The sequence below is a fragment of the Pan troglodytes genome, chromosome 1, assembly GCF_028858775.2.
Source record: "Pan troglodytes isolate AG18354 chromosome 1, NHGRI_mPanTro3-v2.0_pri, whole genome shotgun sequence".
In the NCBI taxonomy this organism is placed as follows: Eukaryota; Metazoa; Chordata; class Mammalia; order Primates; family Hominidae; genus Pan; species Pan troglodytes.
Genome location: NC_072398.2, coordinates 85,949,926 through 85,965,285, shown reverse-complemented (window position 1 = coordinate 85,965,285; position 15,360 = coordinate 85,949,926). Strand labels below are relative to the sequence as shown.

The 15,360-nt window shown below is 37.7% G+C and overlaps 1 protein-coding gene and 1 long non-coding RNA gene across 2 annotated transcripts in view; one reads left to right on the top strand and one right to left on the bottom strand.

Moving 5' to 3' along the window:
* Positions 1-15,360, bottom strand: part of RGS5 (regulator of G protein signaling 5) — a 61,174-nt gene that overhangs the window by 10,500 nt on the left and 35,314 nt on the right. The window contains exon 3 of the mRNA XM_001174440.5: positions 9,101-9,162. Within this exon, the coding sequence (XP_001174440.1) occupies positions 9,101-9,162 (62 nt within the window). The remainder of the gene's footprint in view (positions 1-9,100; positions 9,163-15,360) is intronic.
* LOC104003526 (uncharacterized) overlaps positions 8,781-15,360 on the top strand; it is a 54,142-nt gene continuing 47,562 nt past the window's right edge. The window contains exons 1-2 of the long non-coding RNA XR_676149.4: positions 8,781-9,027; positions 9,976-10,066. This is a non-coding gene — a long non-coding RNA (uncharacterized LOC104003526). The remainder of the gene's footprint in view (positions 9,028-9,975; positions 10,067-15,360) is intronic.

The window sequence follows — 15,360 nt, the reverse complement described above, 5'->3', positions numbered from 1 at the left end:
GGGAAAGGGCTTAGCAATACTCTTCTATGCACAAAGTTTTAGCTCATTCATGTCTAGCTTCCTTTACTCCTTCATTCAAATGCAGAAGGAATGAGACAGAGATGGAAGATAGACAGCAGAGAACACAGAGCTCAAGCCCTGCTCATCATGCAGAGCCGTATGGAACTCTAGAACTAGACAGAGAGATTTACCACATTGTCTTTCCAAACAATCAAATGCAATGTCTATTTAAGTGACAAACGTTTACCTATTTACGTATCAAGGAACACTATTAACACTAATGCCATTCTGGACACTTAAACTACCAAGGAGAAAATAATACATTTAAAACTTGGCTTGTCTATACAAGTAATGTTAATGTTAAGTATCACTATGAACTACTCACAATTCTTTATTTTCTCTTTGTACAGATGATTTTTGTTTAACTATTATTTCCCAAGCACTATGATTTAAGTCACCATGATAAGTAAAATAGACATGGTTCCTGTCCTAATGGAGCTTATAGATTCTGGAAAAAGTAGAAAGAAAATGAAGAAACAGAAGAAACATTTACACGATGAAAGGAAAACTGTATGAAAGGTAGTAATAGAGTCATAGGAGAGTCCTGACTTCATTTTAGGCTAAGGGAAGGCAAGGAAGTAACATTCAATTTGAAACCCAAAGGATGAGTGGGAAAGGGCCAGATGAAGTTACCCCATGTAGCGTACTTACCATGTCCATCAATTATACATCAGGTTTCTTTAACATGTTAAATGCAATATGATTATAGCTATTATGATTCTGTTTCCAGTGTACAATTGCTCATGTAGGATAAACTTTAGTTTATAATTTAAAAATTATATCTATATATAATATATAGATATTTTAGTCTATATAGATATAGATATAGCGTATTATATATAGATATAGTTTTTAATTGTAAACGAAAACTATAAGACTAAAATTATAAAACTATGTATATGTAAGGATTCTTGGGCCTGATCCAATATTTTCCTTCTCCTTAATGCTGAATATATATATGTATTATTCAACATATATTACATATATATATATATATATATATATATAAACCAAAATTCTAAACAATGTATGGCTATAGGGAGAGAATTCATGTTCATTTATTATCTAAGAAAAATAAAGATTTCAAACAGGAGGAGAGAGAAAAACTCTAATTTTCCAGAAGCTGTGTCAAAATCACAGACCTACCCTCAGTAACATGTTTCGAATGTCACTTTGCACCCCAGGGCAGAAGGAAGGATTATTGTCACCAGTACTTTAGGGTCCAGTTTTCTCTAATTTGTCCCCACCTGGAAACACTTCTGCAATACATTAGTTCTGCTTAGGGATCATATTTACATTCTGAATTCATTTCGTTTGGCCTAATTTTCATTTATTCTTTTTACCTATTCTTTTTATAGGCTCTAAAGTTTTATTTATTAGTCATTGCCAATACGTTGATTTCACACAAGCATAAAACGTATGCAATGATAAAAACAAAGACGCTATATATAGTTATCCATTTTCAATTTACCTCCTGTATATTTTTACTCTTCTCATACCCTTCACAGTACCCTGAAACTATACCCAATTTTAAAGAAAAAGAATGGCTAGGATGATCGTTAACTTGTATTAGGGTCACCATCAATTTCAGGATCCAAGAAAGACACTTTGTAATTTGATCCCTTCTTCCTGTACTTACCCTAAATACATTTTTAATTGATTAACAATAAAAATATATCTAGGAGCAATGGTAGGTATAATAAACAATTTTCAACACTTGTGAAAAGAAGGGAAAAGGAAAACAAGGAAAAAAAAACCAATTTTTTCTAGAAACTTGGCCAGAAGAATTACTTTAAAACCATTTGATAACCTGTAACTGGATAAAATCAGGTGTATTTTCTCTCTCTTCTAATATTTCCTACTATATTTCCAGCACTATTTGTCTTAACTTAGTGACACGAGAGTTAGCATAAGTGCTAAAAGAAAAATATAAAACTTATTTCTCTCTCTGTCACGGTTAAAACGTCCATTTTAACCAATTTAGTTTATAATTTAAAAATTATATCTATATATAATATATAGATATTTTAGTCTATATAGATATAGATATAGCCTATTATATATAGATATAGTTTTTAATTGTAAACTAAAACTATAAGACTAAAATTATAAAACTATGTATATGTCCATTGTTTCTTAAACAAAAGTGTCAGATAGTCTCTGTCAAAATGAAAACATTCTCAGGCATGTTTTAGCTTCCAGGAAATGAAGTCTTATGAGCTCCCACACAATAAAGTCTAAGACTGCTGGAGGCAAAAATAATTCCACAGAATAAGTCTGTGACAAATTTATTCTAATTAGCCCCATATCCCCACAACCTATCTCTGAATAACCCATTCTGCATCTTTGGAAAGCATAGGGACAAAATCTCAGTCCTCCCAAACATTCTTATTTATGACACGGGGATGTATGCCGGGATTCCACAGAAATATTCACATTTACTGACTTTCCAGGGAATAAGCTTGCAAAATAACTTTTCTGTGCAGCAAGTCTATTTCCTGGATACTAATTTTGTAATTTTCATTGAATTCCACAATATTCTTTTAACCTTTTTGTTCATGTATAACTCATAAAATAGCTTTACATTGTATTCGTCTGCGAGATGTGTAAAGCTATTCCTTCTCTAAATCTGTGCACCTGGCTTCTGGGTACTCTCTAGAGGGTCCCTCTAAAGCGACCCCTGAGACCGCTTCTCCTCTTTAGCCTCTGGTTGTCTGTCAGTTCCTTCCTCAGCCACTATCTCTGTTTAGTTCCTATCACCCCTGCGGACAACCTATTGGGTCAGAGTCAAACACAATCCAGGCCAAATGTCTCTATTCTGCAAAGAACACACATTTCTTCTTTGCCCTACAACCATTCCTGTACCCACTCCAGTAGAGCCTCAGCACACCTCGCTGACAAATCACCACATTCTTCCCTGCTGAGCCTGCATAGAGCGTCAGAGTACCTCTCAACCCACCTCGCCAGGCATCCACTCTCTAGAAAGCCAATGAAACCCACCTGATTATCTGGTCTTATGGAAACACTCCAGGTTGTAATCTACATTACAATTCCAGAGTTCGCCCTAATGAATGGTGTCACTTTTGACATCCATGTAAACTAGCAGCCAGCCCTACCTAAGAACAAGATGAAAACACCTATAAAATCACTTTGAAAATTAAAGGAGCATTAGACAAATCCAAGTCAGTTTGCTACAAAGGAAAAAATTATTAAAAACTACATTAGTGCAAATCTCTTCAACCAGGGGGGATAAAAATGAAGTCATTGATAGTTGATAAGCACCATTTCTAGCTTATTGGTTAAAAATTATATTACTGCAATAACTTGAGCAAGTCATCAAATCTCTCTGAGACTGTTGCGTCATCTGTTCAATGGAGATACTAATGGAACCTATCTGATGGGGTTGTGCTAAGAAATAAATAATTCATATAAAATTCTTACATGGTACCTGACATAATTATCATTATGTAGCTCAATACATGTTGGTGTTCATTATTGTTATTCATTACAAATTTAAAATTAATCTTTTAATTAATTCAAAGCCCAACTCCAATGTTGCCTCATCTGTGAGGTAGCCTTTACTTACTACCATTGACTTGCTCTTGAAGATTTTTATCATTATGAAAGAAGCAGTCACTTTCTGTTCTTTTGTTGGGATTGTTTGCTTCTATATCTTTTCCATTAGGCTGTTAATTCTTTGAGTATGTTTCACCTGTTTGCCTCTCTTTTGCATCCCACCTCCCAGTCTAAATCTGTGCACCTAACATTTAATAGAGGTTCCCACAGAAATAAGACACATTCAGGGAAGCATTTCCTTCCAAGTGACAGAATCAAAGAACATTAACTTTAAAAAAATTAATTATGGATTTTGCTGCTGTTATAGCATTTTATTTCATGGGCAAGTTACCTAATTCCCCTTAATCTCAATTTCATTTTCTGAAAACTAGGGATTGTGATGGCACTCAAGTCCTAAAATTATTGCAATCATTAAATTAACATATGCAAAGTGCTTAGAACAGTGCTTGGCACATGATGAATAATAAGTGTTAGCTATTGCTTTTATGATTATAATAATTATTTTCAAGGAAATTATGGTTGCCTGTGAGGAAGATGATGACAAAAATGAGCCAGAAAAGAGAAGGAAGAAAACCAAAGAGAAAGAAGCAAAAGGGGAGTGCAAAGATAGAAACAAAAAGATGTGTCTGGATTCAGGCTCCTTCATTTCCCATGGACAAATCTAAATCACAAGGGTGTCTCAAGGAGATGCTCTGGCCTTCTGAAACTCCTAGGGAAGGGAGATCCACATAAAAACTTTGCTGCTTCTGGCTTGTTTCATTCTTCTCTGCTCTTAAAAATGGTTGTGGGGAACTATTAAATGTCACTCTTATTTAAACTCCCATGTGAATTCTATTTTTGTGTTTGAAGAACAACACACTGTTTATACGCCCAACGTGCCTATGAAATGAAAACAGATGGTGCCACCTAAAGAATTGAAGGCAAAACATGTAGGAAGTTGATATACTTTCAGAACACAGTCACATATACTGGATGATTAAAAATTACTTTAAAAATGAAGGAAAGTGAGAAGAACCTTGTTAGAAGAGATTGAGTAGCAACTTAACTGTCTTATATTTTTTAGAAGCTTGGTACCAATTAACTTCATTGCCACTCAATAAAAATTAAAGATATGAATGTAAGGAATTCTTGGGGAACTATTTAACATATCAACTGTGAAAGTCAATATCCTACATTAACATAACAATGCCAAATTTCCCTTATAAATTGACAAAGATGCTACTCCTTAAGGTTAAATGGTTTAAATTTATCAAATCAAACATGCAAAAAGAGATTGTGAAGTGGTTTGTTTTGATTTGTTTTTATAGCAACAGGGTCTCTCTCTGTGGCCCAGGCTAGAGAGCAGTGGTACTATGCTGGGCTCAAGCCATCCTCCTGCCTCACACCTGGCTAATTTTCTTTCTTTCTTTTTTCTGTTTTTTAGAGATGGGGTCTTTTTATGTTGCCCAGACTGGTCTTGAACTCCTGGCCTCAAGCGATCCTCCTATTGCAGCCTTCCAAAGTGCTGGGATTACAGATATGAGCCACCACACTTGGCCCCAGTTGTGAAGTTTTAGATACATATATGTCCCAAATGTATCTTTCTTCATTACCTGTTTTGCATCAGCCACAGCTAATGTTGGGTAATTTCTGATTATAGACTATTAGTTTTTGTGGATTCAAATAAGAACTTCTCATAAGAACTGATTTGTCAGTTTGGCTTACAGTTATTCATGGTATTCTATAGCTGATGTCTGGGAAAATAGGTCAAATATTGTCTCTTCAGGTCAGTGATGTTGGAGTAGAATTATCTGGGCAAGCCTGGCATTCCACTGGTTCTTCTCTAGGAACAGCCAGACAGAGAGAAGCAAAGGGCAAAGACAGAGTGGCAAGAGAGACACAGAGAAAGACAAGTCATGGGGAGAAGCAGAGACAGATAAAGAAGAAGAGAGCAATAGAGTGACTGTAAGAGTAGAGAATTAGAGAGGGGTATCGGGCAAAATTCACCCCCGATATTTCACATAGGTTCTTTTCTATTTTCCCTAAGTGTCAGCCGGTCTGAGAAATAAAGGGACAGAGTACAAAAGAGAGAAATCTTAAAGCTGGGTGTCCAGGGGAGACATCACTTGTCGGCAGGTTCCATAATGCCCCTGAGCCGTAAAACCAGCAAGTTTTTATTAGTGATTTTCAAAAGGGGAAGGAATGTATGAATAGGGTGTGGGTCACAGAGATCACATGCTTCACAAAGCAATAAAATATCACGAGGCAAATGGAGGCAGGGCAAGATCACAGGACCACAGGACTGGGGTGAAATTAAAATTGCTAATGAAGTTTCGGGCACGCATTGTCATTGATAACATCTTATCAGGAGACAGGGTTTGAGAGCAGACAACTGGTCTGACCAAAATTTATTAGGCAGAAATTTCCTCATCCTAATAAGCCTGGGAGTGCTAAGGGAGACTGGGGCTTATTTCATCCCTCAACTACGCTCATAGAAGACAGCCGTCCCCAAAGCGGCCGTTTCAGAGGCCTCCCCTCAGGGACACATTCTCTTTCTCAGGGATGTTCCTAGCTGAGAAAAAGAATTCAGCGATATTTCTCCCATTTGCTTTTGAAAGAAGAGAAATATGGCTCTGTTCCACCCGGCTCACCAGCAGTCAGAGTTTAAGGTTGTCTCCCTTGTTCCCTGAACATTGCTGTTATTCTGTTCTTTTTTCAAGGTGCCCAGATTTCATAGTGTTCAAACACACATGCTCTACAAACAATTTGTGCAGTTAATGCAATCATCACAGGGTCCCGAGGTGACATACATCCTCCTCAGTTTATGAAGATTACGGGATTAAGAGATTAAAGTAAAGACAGGCATAGGAAGAAAGGGTATTGATTGGGGAAGTGATAAGTGTCCATGAAATCTTCACAATTTATGTTCAAAGATTGCAGTAAAGACAGGCATAAGAAATTATAAAAGTATTAATTTGGGGAACTAATAAATATCCATGAAATCATCACAATTTATATTCTTCTGCCATGGCTTCAGCCGATCCCTCCATTCGGGGTCCCTGACTTCCCACAACAGAGGGGAGAGACTGTCTCACTTACTGATGGCTTCGCCTCCCAGAGGGCATGGCTTGCCTTTGTTTCTGTGAGGTCTCCATACCATAACCCTTCTTTTTTAGTTGGGCTACTTCGAATGGATTAGTGTCCCTTTCAAGGAAAGCACTGACTAGAATAGTTATAAATGCTTTCTCATTTGTTGCTTTAGGGAAATTAATTGCCCAGGTCTTAAAAATATTAATTACTTAAGAAGATAATTATGTGGAACTTATATATAAACACACAGGCAAACACACACAGGAATACATACACATACATACTACATACACATATATACACATATATAATTTCAAAATGCAAATATAAATTAAATGAAATATTGTGAATATTATATATATACACATACGTACATGTGTATACACACACATACATGAACACACACAAGTGCATGTATATTTTCCCCTCTGAGAAGTAGAAAATATTACTGTGAGGCTCTTGGGCCTCAATCTCAACACGATGGTAATCATCTGTTTGCAAGCTGAAAATCTTCAGTCCTTCAAACACTAACTGCCTCTAGCTTAACTCTCTTTAATTCTATCTAACCCTAGCTTTCTTATTCTAGTAGCTCTCTGTCTCCTAAAAGCCTGAAATATATAGACATGTAGCCCTAAGGATTTAGTGTGACTGAAAAGGATTGTATATGGGCACATAAATATTTATTCTTCTCCTTAAAGGTTTTGAAAACATGAAAATAGTTCTGCTAACTCTCAGGTTTTTTGACAATAGCAATAAATACCTGTGCTCAGAGTACTAGTATTCATAATTTATCAATAGGTCATCTGTCAATCTGCTATTGGCCCAGAAACCACTAAGGCAAGACAATAAGTCCATTAATAAACATAAACATTATTCTACTAGTTGACCTTGTGGAATTTCTAGGTCCAAGAAGGAAAATGAATTTAGTTCATTCACTCATTCACTACATAACTATTCACCAAACATCTTACATGTGTCAGGGCAGGGTACTTTGTTTAGCACAAGAAAAAAAGAGAGAGAATCAGAAACGAATAAGCTAGAGAAAGTTCCAAATTAAAAACTGTGGGGTTCTGTCTCCAAAAATAAAAGATTAATTCTATTGCAGGTAAGCAGAAGCTTATGACACCAAAAGCAAGACATAAGGAATGTTCATATACAATTCAACATATATTCTTTGTCATCTACTCTGTGCCCATTAATCATAATGGTCTTGTGAGAAATATTTTGTAAATCCTTATCTTCGCAAAGCATGTGACAAAGTTTCATATTCCATTCTTGTTATAAAGATGGAGAAATATAGGTAGGGTATTTTAAATTGACTCATACTTTTAGAGTGAATTATTCAACAAATATTTGTTTTCCCGATACTATATACTTCCTGTTTTGAAATTATCTACATGAAAAAGACTAACTCTTGCCCGTTTGTGAGTTTATAACCTATCATAGAAGTGAGCCAACTATGAACAGAACATAAGGCAGCAAGTATTAAGTAGAATAAAAGATGTGCAGACAAATGACTTTGGAAGTTCAGAGGGTGGATAAATTGTTCTGGATGGTCAAGGAACACTAGGCATTTCTTATTTGAATTATCTATTATAGGAGAGGGAGAATTTCAAGAGAGAGAGATATGAGTAAAAGATATTCCAGCCAAGGGGATTATATGTAGAAATCCTATATGGAACAGAGAACTGTTCAATTTGCCTGCAGACCGGCCATATAGTTATGGTGATCTTGAACATCAGAAATTTGAACTTGGTACTGTAAGCCATGGGAAATCAGTAAGGATTTTGGTTTGGGGAAATGCACCTAGTGCTTATTGATGCACTGGTATTAGCTTGGAAAAGAGTGCACTGATCAGCACCTTTGTCATTTCTTGAATGAAGATGTAAAAGGCATGGTGCCAGAAGAGGAAACGGGGGCTGGGGGAGATAACAACCCATGTCAGGTCACAAGAGCAGTTGACAGTATAATAGTTTGAACCAGGATGTACTACTCATGACTTGTTAGCGATCTTTATGCTGCTATATCTGATCTTTATCAATTTATTATGAGGCTAAGTCAGGAAATGTAATTTCTCTATTTTACTGATGAGAATGTTGAGGAGGTCAAGCCACTTGTTCTGGCTCATGCAAGTAAGCAGGACAGATGGGAACACAACTGCAATCATGAGTCTTCAGAACACCTTATGTTCACATTCCCTCATAGTGCCACAGACCCTCCTTTTCTTGTGAACTGGATAATCACATACCTGCAGCCCCCTTCCCTTATTGATATCACCTTCAAAAATTGAAGAAATGTCAACATTGGGGAAGAAGAACACAGGTAATACAAAGATGTTTTTTGTTTCTGTCTCTAACCTGACCTTTATTTAAAAAAACAAACAATGGAAACTTACAGTTGTTCTGCAGGAGTTTGTCCAGGGAATCACGCCACTGCAGGGACTCGTCCAGCGAGGGTCTACATCAATGATAAGGAGAGAAAAGGGGTATGGCGTAAGTAGGCATTGAACCACATGTACCAGCAATAACTACTTCCTGTTTCTCTTAGATGGAAATGATATGACTGCTGGTCTATCCTCAGGACAAGGAAGTTTAAGTTATTTTCTCTCTAACAATTGGGTTTGATGAGCTGGGTTTGCTTTCATACATCTTTATTGCATATCTTCATCTTTTTTGAACATTTTGGTTAGGTCTTTCCCTTTTTAGAAGTAGAGTTCGTTTGACATTAAGCTGTGTCTTGATAGTCTTATGTATCCCATGAAAGTTGTTCCAACTGTGGTCTTTTTTCCAAATATAACTTCATGAAATCCAGTTGTCCCATTACAGAGATTGAACTCCTGTTCTCTGCCTCACCAATACTGCATGTTAACCACCTAACTGAATCAGCAGAGGGCATTGGGGTTCCACATCCACATCCCAAAGCTGTCTAATTAAGGATAGTGGAAGATGTGAGTGTATAACACTTTCCTTATGTTGGGATTGTGATCATAGCAAATTTACATGTTAAAAACGTAGGTGCATTTTTCCTACCCACTTATAACAGGATCAGACTTTTTTTTAAAGATTTACTCTTTCTAATTTAAAAGAAAAAAAGAGTGGTTAATAATATATCCTGAATAGGAATGTTATACACAAATGCTCGAGATGCTGACTCAAAAGGAGAAGGTTATAGCCAACATATAATTTCTCCTTAGGCTGTTTCTATTTTAACATTTATATATGCAGAAACCCTGAAGCTATTTCATCTCAACCACCAATTTTTCTCTCACAGCAGGATGTGTCAAGTGGAGCTGATATTGTCTGGGAAAAATGGCTGACTGCACACTCTTTGGCTCACCCAGCTCGAACTCTTGCATTATGATGTGAGTTCTTCGTTGCCAAATCAAAACAGACTGACAATGCATTTACTAGAATATTAAGGCCAGTTTTTCCTAAACTGGAATTTCCTTAGCTCTTAATTTGTTTATCAACTGTCCAGGCAATCAAAAAAAACTCCTGCTTCTAGTTTTTATACAATGATATTTCGGGGGGGGGGGGGTGGTTAATTATTCAGATTTGCAGCTTTGGTTGATATGACAGCTGCTTGTTCTACTTTTCATTTTGCTGTCCCAGGCGCAGAATCAGCCTCACTTTATTTATGTAAGGAGTCCAAGACGGCAGTAGGTTTTGGGCTAAAGTACTGTGAATAATCCCTTTACTTCTCTATTCCTCATTGCAGAACATGCATTGGTTGTGAGTCCTGATTATATGATTTTTCACAAACTTTCATGTGTTCACTCTTTGCAAGTTAAACTTGCCAAATTGAGGGTAACAAACCTTGTGAAATAATCTTGGGTGATTTCTGTTTTGCTGGCTAGAAACACAGGCATCATAGATGGAAAACATACTGATGCCTCAGAAATTTATTTCTAACACGTGAGCTACCCATCCCTCTTCCCATTTCCTCTGGCTAGTATAAAGGAGCACATGAAGAAAAAAAAATGCCATGAACGGGGTGATTATAATTATGTCTCTATAGCATTCTTGTTCATTTTATTTCTAACCAGAAAAGGACCTATCTACTAGAGGTCAATAACTCCTCTTGGCTCTTTTATATTACTGCAAGTGGAGAACTGTTTTATGTACATATTATTTCATGCCTACATGTTTAGCACAAGGTCTTACACATCTTACCTTCTTCACTATAGTAGGTTTAATGTTTTGCACACAATAGACACCCACCAAGTCCCTATTCATTGTTGACAGAAGCAGCAGGACATTAAATTATTAGACAAAAGAAAGTAGCTCAGAGCAAGAGGAAGGCTGATTTACTCACAGGATCTCCTGATTTTATAAATATTCTCACTAAATGAAATCACTTTCCTGCCCCACTTTTCCTCTGGTTAGTATAGAGGAGCAAAGGAAGAAGAAATGACATGAGCAGGTATACCAAACTTAAGCATGTTATCCAATCTGATTTGTCCCAAATGGCCTTGTTGGAACCAGGCTAATGGTCAATAACAGCAGCACATCACAGCCAAGATTAAATTCCTGAAAAGGAAATGTGCAGAGCCCGCTTGGGGGTGAAATTGGTCCAAATTGATTTAAGGGCACAGTCAAGTAGGACACATCCCCCACAGCATGAAGCCCAGCATTTTGATTACCAGCCTAGGAGTTAACAGAGGTTCATCCTGTCCTTATTCTCAGAATTTGCCAGTCCTCATTAGGTCTGACTTCATTGGAAACAAGATAGATGCAGATCTAAATGACCAATAAATGTTCTGGTTTGCAAGGTCATAGCTGACCACAGAGGATGGGTATGGAGTTTCTGTGCGTGGGAGTGTGGGGGAGAGAGAGAAAGCTATTTCAAATGAAACTCAAAATAAACATTTATAGAGATGATTAACCACATGTTTTATAATGCCTAGTATAAATGCCACCTGGCCCAGGAAGTGGCCATCTCTGCTGGAAGCGCTGTCTCTCTTTTTACTCTACTCTTACCACTTTTACTCACTGAATCTCTCACATGGCAATGAGGCACTCACTGCCGAAGGGTATAGGTTGTCATGCACAGAGAACTTTTCCCATTTCACCCTATCCTGTGGTGTACCCTTACAGCATCAATCCACCTTGCAATAAATGTGTGTCAGATTAATAAGTAAATGAATGATGGTTTTGCCTTGAGTTAGCCTGGCTGATGAAAGCCACAAATAACCCCAAACTCAGATTTTAATGACCAGTCCCATGAACCATTATTACTGCTATTGGCAATGCTGGCACTTACTAGCTATAACTTCAAGTGCCTGTGGTTGGGTTTTTTGTTTGTTTTTGTTTTTTGTATTGTTTTGGTTTGATTTGGTTTTTAATCTGCGCAGTGCCTGGCACATACTTAAATGTCTTAAAAATGTTCTTACACATTGGTGCTCTTAACAAGGAAAAGAAAATTCAAGTTATTTACTGTCAATTAGATGTGCCTAGTCCCCTCTCCCTTCCTGCCCAACAGTACAGTCTGCTCATGACCAGGCTCAAGTTTATGAGCATTTATTGAGCCCTTACCTGATAACCAGTGGTGACCTGGGCATCACGGTTGGGCATACAGACTTAAGAACAAGCAAAACATGTCATTTTTTGACATCCATATGCGGGCCTGAAATTGTACATAGATCTTTAGTACTCACAACCAGGCTCATCCTAACCAGGTGAGCGTATGCAGGACAACTTTCTGTAACTGTTTTCCACTAGCACAGGCTAGGTACTGTTTATGTGTGGAGGTCATTCTTTAGTATAAAATGATCACTACAACAACAAACCAGAAAAAGGGGTTAAAAATTGCTGATATAGGCAGGGGAAAGGGAGACATTTATAATATAAAATAAGCTGTATGAATATCTATATCAGCTCCTAACATTTTACAATTGATGATTTTGTAAGCCATGATAACAGTTATCACAAACTAAACCTATGTGGTTGGCTAATGTTGTCTATTGTTTCTCAGGAGGACCTACAGCAGAGCCTTAAGGAATGCTCACATCCAGAGGGTGAGCAACAGTGGGAGCACTTAGAGAAAGAGAAGGCAGGTGGGGAATGCGGGACTAGAAGTTAAGGAAGAGAGTTTTAAGAGTAGGTCAACTGGGCTGGGCGTGGTGGCTCACGCCTGTAATCCCAGCACTTTGGGAGGCCGAGGTGGGCAGATCACCTGAGGTCAGGTGTTCGAGACCAGCCTGACCAACATGGAGAAACCCTGTCTCTACTAAAAAATACAAAATTAGCTGGGCGTGGTGGCACATGCCTGTAATCCCAGCTATTCAGGAGGCTGAGGCAGGAGAATCGCTTGAACCCGGGAGGTGGAGGTTGCGGTGAGCTGAGATCATGCCATTGCACTCCAGCCTGGGCAAAAGAGCGAAATTCCCTCTCAGAAAAAAAAACAAAAAAAACAGTAGGTCAACTGGTGAACCGTCAAACGCTGCAGACAAGTCACAGATGGGGCCTTAGAAACAACAGTTCGGGTGAGGTAGTAAGGTTGAAGCTGGTTAAGAAGGAGATACAGAAAAGACTGAAAGCCATTAGTACAGACTTCTCTTTCTACAGTTAGTCAGTAAAAGTAAGAGAAAGGCATAGAAGCAGAAAGAGAGAAAGGCGGGGAGAGAATTTTTCAGCATGGAACATGGGTACCTGTTTGCTCCTGGGGAAGAGGGTCCACAGGGAAAAAGGGCTACTAAAAGTGCAAAAAGGGGAACAGAGCTGTCTTTAGGGGGTAGGAATATAAGCACTTATTTCTGTTTTTCTCAATGGTCCATTTTTGTTTTTAAAAGTGAGAACTCAAAAATACATGTTAAAAAATAGAAAATGCTTTTAAAAAAACAGATTCTACTGATGTCAGTAACCCAAAGAATATGAGAAGGGTTAAAAATACCTCCAATCAAGAGAAGAATTATTTTCCCCTCTGAAAGAAGAACATGAGTTAAAAATGCAGAGAAATTTTAAAGTGAGAGAAGAGAGAGAGAGAGATGGAGCTTATGCAGAACACAGTATTTCCTGTCAGATAAATGGCATAGAAAGTTGCCAAACATGAGGAGGTGGGATGGGGTCTGTGGATTCAGAAGAGAGTGGGAAACTTTTTTATTGGTCACTGTTGAAAATGCAATAGATACAGAATTATTCTCTAGGGATATGAAGGAATTTTCCAAAACAATTTAGGCTTCTGGAGGAAGAAAGGGGATGGAAGACAAGAGAAGTAAATAATCCAATAAATGGTCAGCCCCAGGGTTTCTTCCAGAACAGCTTCTCTCTGAACCCCTTTTAATCTCAACAGTTTAAGGGTCTATGTGAATGTTAAAGCAGAGATTTAAAGCAGGAAATGTAGAACTCTATTTTTTTAAAGTTAATTCCAACGGATCAATAAATTGTCACACTGTTTACTTCAAAATAGATGTTTTGATCTGTTGCTGCTATGAAATGTGGTTCTTATTCTCCACTACCGCTTGGTGCCTGCTGCTCCACACTGAATTAGCTTCTCCTTTTCAAATGCAGAAAACGCAATTATGCCTCACTTCCTGTTTAGAATCACTTTGAAGTAATAAAAAAAAGGAGGAATGGAAATATTCACTTAGGCTAATGGAAAAAGATTAAAAAAAGAAAAAGAATAACTCATCTCTTTATCTCCCAATCAATCCAGCTATGTTAAGTTGAGGTCATTTGGACAAAGGACAGGCTGGCCAATTTACACAAATGTTCCATTTAAAAAGACAAATGGAGGTTAAAGGGACTCCTATATTTTTACCACACTTCTGTGATATCCTCAAAGCTCTAAGATAGCAGAGCGAAGGAATTTGAATGCCTTGGCCTTTTCTTCTTCCCATTTTCCTTTCTTGATTTTCATAGATATCTCTGTTTTAATGGGAAGATGGAGTGTATCTGTCTAGGTAGTGACAGTCTCTGCAGCTAGCAGGGATGATGATGAACGATGGGAATGCTGGGAGTCGTGTTCCTGAGTTAAAGCAGGGCCAATGCACACTGTGAGACCTGGATTCACTGCCATAACATCATGACTCTTTAGAAGTAATAGTTCCCTAGGATGCCTGAATTGACAGGAGGAATGTGTAGGGAGAGGAGAATGGGGATGAGGGAGGACTGCAGAAATCCAATCAAGAATATTAATTTATGAATTGGGAAAAATACCTGGTGTACATTAAATAGAAATAGCTAGTCAAGTGTTCGTTCTTCACTTAAGTAACAGACTTTGTTCCTCTGTTGGAACTTGAGGGGCACTATCTTGGAGAAGGAACGATTAGGCTGAAATTGTCTGCCTTGTCCTTAGTATCTTTCTGAGGGAAATGTTCTCACATCACCCTGCTGAGGAAGCAGCTTTAGATAGTTCATCAGCAGGTAAGCATCCAGGGCTCATAATTAACTGGATCAGGAGTGGTTACCAAGGCAGTAAATGAGCAGGTATTTTTACCACACTGCTGTAGTGGCTAGTATCATTTTATAAGTATGGTCTGTCTATTTTATAAGTATGTCTGTCTCTCAAAAATAAGGCAGAGTCTTATCTTTTATTTTTTATGTATTCTGCCTGTATTCAATAAGATGCTCCAGACATGAGATAGTTAAGAAAAAAAAAAAAGAGCTTCTTTGCAAACCAACTCTCTGAGGGCTCTTATGATCCTTAATGAGTAAT